General features: G+C 35.8%; 1 protein-coding gene across 17 annotated transcripts in view; it reads left to right on the top strand.

Annotated features, from left to right (window-relative positions):
- tjp1a (tight junction protein 1a) overlaps positions 1-14,019 on the top strand; it is a 125,466-nt gene that overhangs the window by 86,877 nt on the left and 24,570 nt on the right. For 7 of the 17 annotated variants that reach the window (XM_051115530.1, XM_051115540.1, XM_051115535.1 and 4 more), the window contains 9 exons: positions 409-511; positions 988-1,288; positions 1,576-1,679; positions 3,200-3,365; positions 3,633-3,768; positions 7,812-7,847; positions 10,945-11,075; positions 11,852-11,957; positions 12,824-12,977. In XM_051115530.1, coding sequence (XP_050971487.1) covers positions 409-511; positions 988-1,288; positions 1,576-1,679; positions 3,200-3,365; positions 3,633-3,768; positions 7,812-7,847; positions 10,945-11,075; positions 11,852-11,957; positions 12,824-12,977 — 1,237 coding nt within the window. The remainder of the gene's footprint in view (positions 1-408; positions 512-987; positions 1,289-1,575; positions 1,680-3,199; positions 3,366-3,632; positions 3,769-7,811; positions 7,848-10,944; positions 11,076-11,851; positions 11,958-12,823; positions 12,978-14,019) is intronic. The other 10 variants (XM_051115536.1, XM_051115533.1, XM_051115545.1 and 7 more) reach the window with 3 other exon arrangements.

Genomic DNA, 14,019 nt, shown 5'->3' with positions numbered 1-14,019 from the left:
AAAATGTAAGATTTATTATATACCGGTCTGTATATATAATTACAGTTTTCAGTAATTATAACTTACATTTTAATGTAAGTTATATGAAATATAACTTGTAATAATTTTAGTTTATCAAAAAAAAGCTAGTTCATTTGGAAAAACTCAATTTTTAACATTTTCCAAAAATCATGTTTTTTCATTGTGCAATCTAGTTAATCACAATCAAACTGCAGTTGGGTTATTTTGATTAAGTAAAAATAACTACAAAAATACAGCTAACTAACACATTAAAACACAATAATAATATGATTACAAAAAGAAAACATGATTTTTGAAAATCAGGTTTTTCTGTTTTTGCAAAAAAAAAAATTTGTTAAAAATTTATATTTTTCTTCTCTTCACAAAAATCTTTATTTTTGTCTGCAGAGAGAATGACAGAGTGGTGATGGTAAACGGTGTCTCTATGGACAATGTGGAGCATGCCTACGCTGTTCAGCAGCTGAGGAAAAGTGGAAAGAATGCCAAAATTGTAAGTTAACAACAGTATCATCCCTCATGCATTGCGTCAGTCCTGTACAACCTTGAGTCTCAACTGGACTACAGATGTGGGCTGTGATGGAGGATAGAAGAACTTGAGGGAGGCAGGATGTGTAGGTGATCAGTCATGACTGAGCTTTACATTAAGCAGTGAGGAATGCTGGGAGTCAAACTGCAGCACAGCAGAGTATCTGTCTTTGTGATTGTACAGGACCTGTTAGTCAGTGTCTAGACACTGTTTTTTTTTTTTTTTGTCCTCTGAGAAGTGGCATGACCTTTTTAAGAGCCAAGTTTGATCAGTACTTTAGGGTTTCAGTGATACGAGTGATATGGATACAGCTGATTCTACCCCAAAATATTTGAACTCATGATTGGCTGTTGCCTTTGCTAATGTTAGTATGTTCTATTATTATCTTTTAGTATGTTAATCTTATTTATCTTGTTAAAATGTTAATATTCGCTGTTCAGACGATCCGCAGAAAGCGGAAGGTGCAGATTCCTGTAAGTCGAGGAGGAGACAGAGAGACTATGTCCGAGCGAGAGGAAGAGGACGACACAGAGGAGGATGATTATGAAGGTCCAGCACATGCAGGTGGAGCGAGTGGAGGCACTAGCAGAAGAAACGAGCGCAGCGGCAGCACCGGAAGGCGGGACCACAGTAATTCCCGTGAGAGGAGCGTTTCCCCACGCTCAGACAGACGATCAGTTGCATCCAACGTCCCACCACGACCTTCCAAAGTCACACTCGTCAAGTCCCGCAAGAATGAAGGTGGGTGTAGCTGTTAAAAATTAGAGGACAAACCTCTTAATTACTATTGATGGCTTCGGCAGAGGGCTTGGCAAACATATTAGAATGTGTAAACAGGTGTAATGCAGGCTGTTGTACATTAGCTAATAGCTGTGATTAGTCTGCTGGCATAAATACCCGCAGGGTGCTTTTAGCAAGAACAAAGCTATAGTAAGTTACTCAGTAGTCAGATTTATCAGTCACTCATTAAATCAAGTGGATTATGTCTGTTATTGTTTATTCTTGTGTGTGTTTTCTGTTGCGTGCAGAATATGGCCTGCGTCTGGCTAGCCACATTTTTGTAAAGGACATTTCTCCCGAGAGCCTCGCAGCCCGTGACGGCAACATACAAGAGGGAGACGTCGTCCTGAAGGTATGAGAACCTGTGTCTGGGATGGATCAGAGATGGTTTCAGGGGAAAAAAGACAACTGGATAGTGCTGAAAAGCTTCACCAGTTTTTTGTGGATCCTTTGTTTTCCTCTGTCTTGCTATTTATATTAAGATTTTAAAGTCGCTGTGCTGTGTAAGTCGTTGTTGACAGATGCGAAATTGTGAACATGTGGCTCCCTCTAAACTCTTGAAAACCATTCCAAGTTAATCTATCATTCTCTCAGCATTTAGCATTTTGTATGTACTGCTCACTGTGATTGTGCAAAATGATTGACAGGCAGAAAGCGGCTCAAAAGCCTTCTCATTGGCTGAATGAAGAATCTGACAGTTGCTTGTGGTCACTGTCTGTTCATAGAGATTATGATGTCTCAGACGAGTATGATATCTCAGCATAATTATTTCAGTCATATCTTTCGGGAATACTTCTATAAAGGCACTTACAGCACCTTTAGGTACAGTAACTTTAAGCACACTCAAAATTAAATTAGTTTAACCTTTTTCACCTGTTAATGTTGGCATAATTATACTTTAATTTCTACCTTAAAGAATATAAAAAGTCTCAACTGACTGACTAGTTTTGGCTGAAGAAGAGGTCTAACACTTACCAGGTTATTAGTTGTTTAATTGGGGAAACTACTTGACATTTCCATGTGAATTTATGAGCCGTCATCAGCTAAATAAGGCTAGTGCTTACTGAGTGGAACAGAGCATATCCCAGAGAGCACTGGAGTGAAACTGCAGGGCAAAAAGCACACTGCCAGCAGGCTTGTTGCAAGTTTCTGTAAGTGGAAAATCAGTGACAGAATTTTTTTTTTGTACTGCATATACGCTGCTGTTCAGTTTTGTTTTGTTTTTGTTTTTTTAAGAAATTTAAGAAGTTCACTTCCAGAGCAAAAATTTACAGATATTTTACCCCCTTGTCATCCAAGATGTTCATGTCTTTCTTTATTCAGTCGTAAAGAAATTACAGGATTTTTCTCCATATAGTGGAATTTAATGGTGCCCCCGAGTTCAAATATCCAAAATGCAGTTTAGATGCAGCTTCAAAGCGACGTCACTTCTTTCTCAGCTGGGATTGTTTTGAGCCCTTTGAAGCTGCATTTAAACTGCATTTTGAAAGTTCAAACTCAGGGGCACCATGGAAGTCCACTATATCCTTAAATTTTTTCCTCAGAAAACATAATTTCTTTAAGACTGAAGAAAGAAAGACGTGAACATCTGGTATAACGAGGGGGTGAGTAAATTATCTGTACATTTTTGTTCTGGAAGAGAACTCCTTTAATACTTTTATTTAGCAAGGATACATTAAACTGATCAAAAGTGATAGGAAAAACATGTAGAATGTTAGGCTTTTTCAACAGTGATTAGTGCTTTATACCTGATGTAATTTGATTAGGCCTTTGTCACTTTTAAAGCTGTATCATACAAAATGACAGATTTGTGTATTCATAGTTCATCCAGAAAATGGTGTTCTTTCTCATCTCCCTCTTTTCTTCATGTAGATCAATGGCACAGTGACTGAGAACCTGTCTTTGATAGACGCGAAGAAGCTTATAGAGCGATCGAAAGGCAAGCTGAAGATGGTGGTGCAGAGAGACGAGAGAGCGACACTCCTCAACATTCCAGACATGGACGATAGCATTCCCTCAGCTAATTCAGACAGAGATGGTGAGATGATGATCCTAGTTAAATACTGTATGTACATCTGGAAAAAGATAAGATTAGACTTAAAGTCCCCATGAAATCAAAACGTTTTTTGGCTTTTAGTATGAATATGTTAGCTTTAAGATTATCTATAAGCTAGTGTGTTTCAAAATAATGACAAAATTCGCATTTGTCCTTTTTATTTTTTTATTTTTCTTGTATTGACTTTTTTCTAAAAGCAAGCCAACTTGGACTAAATTGACACTTGAAAATCATGATTTGTTTTAACAGACATTTCAGAAATTCATTCACTGGCATCAGATCATTCCCATGAGCGCACCCGTCGCAGTCGATCCCGTTCCCCCGACAAACGCTCCGAGCCCTCTGACATCTCCGGCCACTCTCCACAGCAGATGAGCAACGGCAGGTAAGAGACATCAGAAATGCTTACATTAACCAAACAAAACCCCCTCAAGATCCTGAAATGATTCTTCAAAGACCCTTAACTTTCTCATTAGTGTCCGCTGGTTAACGTCATGCTTTGGATTGCCTCACTAATATAGAGAGATGAATATATACTATATGATCCTCTGGTATATGTATGCAAGTCACATCTACTAGCAGGTTCAGATGTCATCTAGAGCAGTAAGGCTGCATCGATCTGCTTAATGACAGAAGATAGCTGTGATTGATTGCTGGTCATGAGAGATTTCAAGGTTTCCTCCCCCTCAGCCCTGTATGAGTATGAGTCAGAATAATCAGTGATGCATATAGGACTGATTTGCACACTTACAGATATACATTAGGTTTAAGAAATATTACGCTTACTGTCACTGGTTTGTATTTGTGTGAAATATTTTTTTGTTTTGTTTTGCTTGCAGTCAGAGGAGAGTGTAAGTGCTGGTCATGGTGCAGTAAGCTGGCTGACCGTAACTCAGTTTGACACTACAGTAGAGCTGAGCTCATGTAGCTGTCTTAACTAACGTAGTGGATGTGCTCTAGCACTGTAGACGTGAGAAGTGTTGACAGCAAGTTTTTTTCCAGTGTTGTTTGTGTGTGTGTGTTTGTGTAAGAGACAATGAAGCACAAGAATCAGCGTGTTTTGATATCTGTTGTATGATGCTACAGACTAGTAAAAACCTCAGAAGTTTGGACAATGATGCACTGAACTTTGGGGAGCTGAAAATATTTGTCCAAAACGTCAGTCAGTCAGTCAGGCAATCAACCAATCAATCAATCAATCAATCAAAGCAACTATAATAAAAAAAGTAAATAAAAAAATATTAAATAAATAAATACACATTTGACTGGAATGGTTTTGATGGGCCAAAATCATTACGTACATTGCCGTTCAAAAGTTTGGGATCTGTAAGATTTTTATTGTTTTTGAAAGTCTAAATTGCTACAAAAATTATTTTGTGCCAACTGCTGTTTCTCTATTTAATAGAGAAGTACAAAATTGTGGGGTTTGTTTGGCATATTGTAGCTTTGTATTATATTTTTTTTGTGGAATTTGTGTTGTAATGTGATACGTGAATTAATGTTGTGTGGTGGCCATGTCATGGATGTCCAAGATGAATTACCCAGAAATGGCACAATAAAGTATATTCTAATTCTAATTCTAATTCTAATTCTGCTCATCAGGGCTACATTTATTTGATCAAAAATACAGAAAGTAGTAATATTGTGAAATATTATTGCAATTTAAAATAATGCTTTTCTGTGTTAATGTATTTTAAAATGTAATTTATTCCTGTGGTCAAAACTGAATTTTCCAGCATAGATAATAAATCAGCACATTGATAATAAATGAGAATGATTTCTAACGGATCATATAAATACTGGAGTAATAGCTGATGAAAATTCAGCTTTGCATCACAGCAATAAATTATATTTTAAAGTATATTAAAATAAAAAAACAGAAAAATAAAAAAAAGTTATTTTAAATTGTAACAATATTTTAAAATATTACAATATTGTTTTTATTGATTAAATTAATGCATATGCAATAAAAACATAAAAATCTTACTAAATGGCAGTGTATACATATAATTATATACGTATGATGTAATGATATGTATGAGAGTTGGCTTGTTGCCAAAGAACTTTATGACGACTGGTTTAATTTATCACCTGAGAACACGACAACCTGGACAGAATACTGAGTTTATTCACTTTACAATAAGGTGTCATTTGTTAACATTAATATATTAACTAACATGAATGATCAATGAACAATATGTTTATAATACTATTATTTATTAATCGATGTTAATAAAATGTATAGGTGTTCATTGTTAGTTCTTGTTAGCTTACAGTGCATTAACTCATTTTAACAAACACACTTGGGATTTTAATAATGCATTAGTAAATGCTGAAATTAACATTAACTAAGATATTAAATGCTGTAGAAGAATTATTCAGCCTTTGTTAATGTTGACTAATGTAGTTAACTGATGTTAACTATTTAACCTTTCTGTAAAGTGTTACCAGTAATCTAGTGCATCATAAACATACATATATGCATAAATAAACACTGGTCCTTTACTAAAATTTACTATGGTAACCACAGTTTTTGCCAAAATATGCACTGGTTATTTACAAAAAGCTATTTTTGGTAACATTTTTTTGTTTCTATTTAATAATTTCTCAGTCTCAGTAATATCTTCATTTCAATCATGTGTGATTAATTGTTCAATTAAAATTTGATGAATTATTCAATCAGAATTTCACATTATACTTGTGATTTAAATTTGATAGACAGCCCTAAATAAAACAGGATGAGAGATTCTCATTAATTCTTTATTGTAATTGTATACTTCACTATATCAATAACAGTATTTTGGCGGAAGCTGTGGTTACCATGGTGCAATTTATAAGTGGTGGATGGGGGCCAAAGGAAATCATGAGAGACACAAGTGGAGTATGTAAAACAGATGGAAGTAAGAAAGAAAGAGCACGAAACTATGTTTCCAGGAGACTCTGAGTATGTTAAGAGACAACGATGAAAAAGATGACAATGCCACAAGGTTCCAATCCTTTCCCAGGAGACATGCCATCTTTCCTGCCATTAAAGCAGCTGCTCTCTACATCCCACATCCCCACACTGCTGCAGGCTGTATTATAATGAAATTTCACACCTCACGTCCCCACACATCCTCCACCTGTCTGTCTACAGCAGCGTCTCACTTAATATCTGAACTCAGATTACACCTCATTATCGGCTCCCTCACCTCAACAAGACACTGATGCCTTTCAAGTCTCAGAGAATTGCCACAGCTGTAACAATTTCTAGTGTGAGTGTGTGTACATAGTCTGCTTTTGCACATATGGACAGTGTCTGTAATATTAGCAGAATCATCGATCTCCACTGAATGAGAGTGAATATAAAGATACTAGAGCTCACATTCATTTTTGATTTCAGTTCAGTTTTACAGTGCATTTCTAGTGCTGTCGTACAATTAATTGCAAATAATTGGATCCAAACTAAAAGTTTTTGTTTAGATAATATATGTGAGTGTACTGTGTATATTTATTATGTATATATAAATGCACACATATGCATGCATATATTTAAGAAAATTTTATATTAAAATTATTTATATATATAATATAAATTATATGAATATAAATTTGTGTGTATATGTGTGTATGTGTATATATACATAATATATATACACAATACACATACGCGTACATATATTATGTAAACAAATTAAAACTTATATTTTGAATACTATAGTGGATGGAACCAAGACTGGCACATATTTAAACAAATGTATGTTATATATATTTTTTTCTTTTTCTTTCTTTCTTTCTTTCTTTCAAAAAAAATAATACCTTTTTTCCTGCATGGATGCATTAACATTGAACAAAAGTGACAGTAAAGACATTCATATTGAACAAAATAAATCTAATAAATGCTTTCTATTCAGCAATGTTTACAATGTTTCTTGAGCATGAAATCAGCATATTAGAATAATTAGGCTGGATTCATGTCTGAAAATTCAGCTTTGCTATCACATGAATTTAACTGAATTTGAATTGAATTTAAAGTATGAAATATGAAAATAGAAGTCATTATAAATTGATGTAATATTTCACAATATTGCTATTTTTACTGTATTATTGACCTAATAAATGCAGCCTTGGGGAACATGTTGTAAATACATGAATACATAAACAATGTGAACTGATTTAATCCAGCCACATTGTATAAATAAAAGCTGGATCTTGTCTCTCTTAACTATCTGGATGATTAACAGGGCTGGGCAACATGGGAATGCTTTAGGGTCCTCCTTCAGCACCACTAAACTAATGGATGGTCTAAAAAGTAATTTACTGGACTTGGACTGCTAGTTTTGGAGGCATTTTGGGGAATGATGAACCTGTTTGTCAGTGAGCCAGGTTAATATCTCAGAGCCATGCATCACTCACTCGCCGTTGAATAACTGCTCTGTCTCTACACAGGCTGACGGGCTCTTTTCTCAGCAGAATGCTCCCGCTGTAAGTGCTGTGCTCTGCACACAGTGGATAGTTTTTGTAGATGGAGTCCGAGTGCATGGATATTAGCTGGATTTGTTGTTTGTGATTGTGTTTTTGTGCAATTTTGTCATAGTCCTATTAATGTGTGCGTCTTGTGTTGTATATGGACGGTTTAGTTTTGAAAATGCACTTTTAATGCATTTGATGTAGTGCATTACTATGTGCTTGTAGTGAAATTAGCATGCATTGTCACGTTGAGCTGGTAGCGCAGAGGCAACTAGCTCTGTGTGTGTGTGTGTTTGTGCGTGCGTGTGTGTGTTTGTGGAAACTGCCAGTGGGTGTCAAGGCTGTTATGCAGAAATGGGCCTGAATTCATTTTCCTGCATGTGTGTTCATTAACCCCGACACACAAGAGACAACACAATTCCCTCTGAAATTTGCATCACCAGATGGGTTTTTCCTCATTGTACAAACCACAGAGATACACACACTCTCTCTCTCCCCTCTGTCTGAGCTGTCAGCTTTTTAATCTTTCCTCTATGCATAGTTTCTCAAGAGCACTTAAGTGTGTTGATTCAGTGTTGTCTGTGCATTAGGTTAGGGTAGGCAAGTTTATTTATATATAACATTTTATACACAGTGGTAAATCAGAGTGCTTTACATAAGCGTATATTAAAGAAAAAAAGTAATCCGACATATAAAATTCAATGACTAGAAACTTCTTGGGGAATTTCTGCATATATGTACAGTTGAAATAAAAAGTTTACATACACCTTGCAGAATCTGCAAAATGTTTTTTTTTTTTTTTTTTTACCAAAATAAGAGGGATCATACAAAATGCATGATGTTTTTTTAGTACTGATCTGAATAAGATATTTCACATCAAAGACATTTACATTTAGCCCACAAGAGAAAGTAAAAGTTGAATTTATAAAAATGACCCCGTTCAAAAATTGACACACACTTGATTCTTAATACTGTGTTGTTACCTGAATGATCCACATCTGTTTTTTTTTTTTTTTCATGAGTCCCTTGTTTGTCCTGAAAAGTTAAACTGCCCACTGTTCTTCAGAAAAATCATTGAGGTCCCAATTTTTTTTTTTTTTTTTTGCCTTTTTTAGAGGGTTCACTGCAAACAAACAATGACTGTGTGATTTTGAGATCCATCTTTACACACTAAGGACAACTGAAGGACTCATTATAGCAACTATTATAGAAGGTTCAAATGCTCACAGACGTTTCAGAAGGAAACACAATGCGTCAAGAGCCGAGGGGTAAAAATTTGTTAAAGATCAGGGTAATTTAACTTATTTTGTGTTCTGGGAAGCATCTAAGTATCTTCTGTAGCTTCTAAAGGGCAGTACTGAATGAAAATAAAAAAGATATTTAGGCAAAATAAGAAAAATGTACACATCTTCATTCTGTTCAAAAGTTTACACCCCCTGTCTCGTAATGCATTGTGTTTCCTTCTGGAGCATCAGTGAGCGTTTGAACCTTCTGTAATAGTTGCATATGAGTCCCTCAGTTGTCCTCAGTGTGAAAAGATGGATCTCAAAATCATACAGTCATTGTTTGTTTGCAGTGAACCCTCTATATTTTTTGCTGACTCAAATCTAGTGACGTAATAGGTCTTCTAGGTTTATAGCCTGTTATATATTGTGATTTTGCAAAGTAAATTTACCAGCAGTAATTCATAAGTAAAACAAAGAATGAACACCTTCCAAGTGTCATATTTTTCTATTTGTAATAGAAATATCAATTTATTTGCTTAGTATAAAAAGAGTAGTATTCGTTTAGAAGAAAAGTGCCTTAAATCCCTATTTTATATATATATATATATATATATATATATATATATATATATATATATATATATATATATATATATATATATATATATATATATATATTATAGGGATTTAATGCACAAATGCACATAGAAGCGTTTCAGAGATTGATACAAGTCACATGGGAAACAAACGCAAAGGATTTAGCCTGTGTGTGATGAATGTGCTAGTACAGAGAAAACCAACAGAGCAAAGGAGAGCCTCGGGTTTATGTAGGTCTTTGTGTCTGTGTGTCGGTGTGTTTTTGTGCATGTCCAAGGCATAAGAGCTTTCAGATAAAGTACACTGCCAGATAACAAGGACTTTTTTTTTTTTCTTAATCTGTTTCTGTTTTGTTCTGACAGATGAGCATTTCTTGGCAGAAATCTGTTTTTACTGATTCAGCTGGCACAACAATGCTAATTGTGTTTATCAAAGAAAAAAGTAAAATTTCAGGAGTGGTCAGTTTCCTGTCTGAGTCATGCTGAACCAACCATGTGACTCTGAAATTTACCCGTAGTTCTAGAGTGCAGTCCTGATCCTAAACTCATCCTTCTCCAGCTTTCTGTGTCTGTAGAAATCAGAATATGCAATGGAGAATAGTTGTGATGCCTCAAAGCATTTTAAATATCTGAGAGTTGTGTTCATGTTTACAGTTTTAAAAGAAGCTCTAGCATAATTTTTAGCAGGAGAAAAATTATTCAGTCTGACCTAAAGCACTGGCATCTGGTGCTGTCTAATGAGCAATCTTTATCTCTGCTGTTTTCAAGCATTGTTGTGTTCATGATCCTTCTGTTTTGTTTCAATTCAGCATTTTTCACACATTTTCACTTCAGGATGCTCTCATATTCATGTGGAACAAATATAATGTCTGACATGTTCTCAGAAACTTCCATATATGCTGACCAAAATCTTATCTACAGTTTGTGAAGTGCCACCTTTGTTTTAGAGGTCTTTTTAACTTGCCCAACAGGATTTTTTTGCTTGCATCATGGTGTCTGTCTATGAAGGCACCTCTCGTTATCTTGTAATATTGATGTCTGACATTGATGTTACTTTTTCAGTATTTGCATATTGTTCTGCATATTTTTTAGTCGTTCGTGCATGTAGCCAGGTATTACATATAAACAGTGGTCATTTAATATATATTTAAAATGTGCTCTGCTTTATGTAGTGTAACCTAAAATCTTGATTTTGTAAAATAAAGTTAATGTCCATGTTATATGTCAACTATTAATAAGCAGTAACCAACCCAGGCTCAGTTTGTAACTGTGAGCTGTTTGTGTCTGTAGCCACAGGAGTCGTGAGGAGGAGCGCATCTCCAAACCAGTGGCTTTATCCACTCCAGTTAAGATGGCGGAGGATGCACTTCTGGTTCAGCCCACAGAACAGCCCGGGGACAAACAGATCCCTCCACTGCCAGGTTGGGACTTTCACCTCCAGACTTTCAGCCGTCTTCTGTCTTTCCTTTTGCTCTCCTACTGTCTTATCTTCCCAGTCCAGTGGTAAATTCATGTTTCATTTCCACATGATTTACAATAATCAAGCAAACAATATTACAATATTTTTGCATGTTTAAAATAACATGTCAAAACACAAATAGTCAAATTCTCATGTTTCTAAACTGTTTTAGATTACTTAAAAAAAACAAAACAAATAGCGACAGTAATAGACACATATATTGTCTCTTATATAGTACTACAAACTCTGCAAACATTTGTAATGTACATCCATTTCCACTGACTGTGGATTTTGTTACAAACATGAAAGTCAGATATTGCTTTGGCTCTCTTTATTGTGGCTTTTCAACTATATTTTACAGTGAGGCAAAAAAACGTGTGGTTTACGTACTATCTATGCGTGTATTAAATAGTGTGTAAGCACAATGTTTAGTTTTGTACTGTTCATTATTTTCTATATCTCCCTCTCCTCCTTGGAGAGCTCTCCCATCTTGCTCCTACTCCTACTCCCACTTTTACACTGATCAAAATCAGACCTCTCCTCTCCTTTAGTTTTCTCTATGTACTGTGCTGCCATTTACTTCATTCTGTTCTGGAATTACCTAATCTGACCTAGCTTCGCTCTGGTTCTTCATGTTCCTTTTGGGCTGATTAATCACCTGTTAAGAGCCTGTTGTTAAAAGAAATATGTGTGTACGTCATACATCATGGTCAGAGTCTAACAGAAATGTGTGTTTAGAGCCAAAACCAGTGTATGCACAACCTGGGCAACCTGATGTTGATCTGCCAGTCAGCCCATCTGACGCCCCTGTGCCCAGTGTCACCCATGACGACAGCATCCTCCGGTCAGTGTTTGTGTTTATTCTTGCATCATGTTTTCAAGTGGCTTTTCTAGTGACTCTGAATTTACTAGCAAAGTAAGCTTTCTGTGAGGGATGTACCATTAGAAATGATTAACCAGTAGAAATTTGTCAGCTGGTAGAGATTTTCAACTGTTGTATCTATCGCGGTTACACTCTCACATGACGCTGTTGTGCTTTGTGGTCACAAAAACTTAGTTTGCATGCATTTTTTAACATTGCAGCTTAAAAACAAGTGATTCTAACCTGTTGAAACCAGTGTTGGGCATGTTACTTTAAAAAAGTAATTAGTTATAGTTACTAGTTACTTCTCACAAATAGTAACTGAGATGCATCATTCTAAAAGTTAACTAATTACCAAGGAAAGTAACTATTGTTACTTTTTAAAAAAATGTTTAAATATGTCTAATAACTTGCCCCCAGTATTAAATATGTTAAGTGAATGAAACATTGTACACTAATCTACACTATTTTAATGTTGCTGTGGGAAAATGTAAGAGACACCTTTCAGGGGCTAAATATCATGTTATTGAGGTCGCTTCAACCCGTAGACATTAAAAACATTCCGCGGCAACACTGTTAAATCCTCTGGAGTCAAAGACTCACTTTTTTTTTTTTTTTTTTTTTAATTTAGGCTAATTAAGTCCGTTTTTTGTGATATTGACACTTGTGACGAGTTATAAAGAAATTGTTTAAAGCAAAAATAACTACATTGTGATACATACTGTTACCGTGAAATAAAATTACTCGTATTGTGATATACAATTTTGGTCATATCGCCCACCCCTAACTTTCTGTATTATTGTGCATATGCACAGGTACAGATAATTAAGCAAGTTTTACTCTGCTAGCAGGCCTAGTATGAAGCTGGTGAAGTTTAAGAAAGGAGAAAGCGTAGGATTGAGGCTGGCGGGAGGAAATGATGTGGGGATCTTTGTGGCTGGTGTGCTGGAAGACAGTCCTGCTGCTAAAGAAGGCCTGGAGGAGGGAGACCAGATACTCAGGGTGAGGACCATCTTTTTTTACGTTTACTGCTAGATACAAGTAACATTTTTAAGGTCTGTCAATTTAAGGATCAATCCTGTCCTCCTAGTGTTTGCCTAGTTACAGGTGAAATCTGTAGAATTTTAAGAATCAGAAAATATAAAAGTTAATTAATTTTTGTTAACATTATTTTTATAATATATAATCAAATTAAGCAATGTTAAAAATGTCAGACTATTTGGAGCCAAATTGTAACTTTTCTGTTCTATTTGTTTTTAAATCTACACATTTGTAACACTTTGGTGTAGCAGATACAGTAGCATGCTTAATCATATCTAAGAAATCTTAAGAATGCCTCTGTTTGATAGTTTTGCTACTGAACATCTGCTGTTGACTAATCTCTGTGCTGTAACACTGTGTAACATCCCACTTTTTCTCAGAAAAATATGAAGACACTATGTGACCCCTGTGGCTGTGGGCAAAAATAATCATGACATACTCCTGCTCTGACTCAGTGCCTGTCTCTCCTCTGTTTCCAGCTTTCCTTTGTTTAGCCTTCGGCCGCACAATGGCGCTCATTGTTTAACTCAAGCCTCCAGTGGTCTTACGCTTATTGTCAGTCGCTGTGTGTAATACTCTAAGTCACTCATTTAGGCTTGTTTATCACAGAGCACATTTTAATCAAACATGGATAGCTTTGTGCCTCTCCCACACTAGTCCCAGAGCAGGTCATCACAGTGTGCGTACAGACGCGTGTATGAAAGTTCCCGTCCCTTTTGCACAAACACACACTCCTTAGATTCCAGGCCCTGCCCCGCAGCGAGACTCCCAGCTCATTGTTTTTCCCGTTCCATTTTGTCAGGGGTGACTGCACGTTCACCTTAACTCTTTTTTTCCCTCTCCCTGTGATTGTGACTTTAAGATAAAGTAGAAACAGAAAAGGTGGATTTTCTCTCTCACTCCGCTTCTCTTTATTTCTCTTTCCACTGTCAATAAACAGTGTATTGTTAGGGTACTGCACCGCAGAGATCTAAAGCCTGTTTTCTTCGTGTGCTCCCTTCTG

This window comes from Labeo rohita, chromosome 7 (genome assembly GCF_022985175.1).
Source record: "Labeo rohita strain BAU-BD-2019 chromosome 7, IGBB_LRoh.1.0, whole genome shotgun sequence".
NCBI classification, from domain to species: Eukaryota; Metazoa; Chordata; class Actinopteri; order Cypriniformes; family Cyprinidae; genus Labeo; species Labeo rohita.
This window is presented reverse-complemented; position numbering and strand designations above follow the sequence as displayed.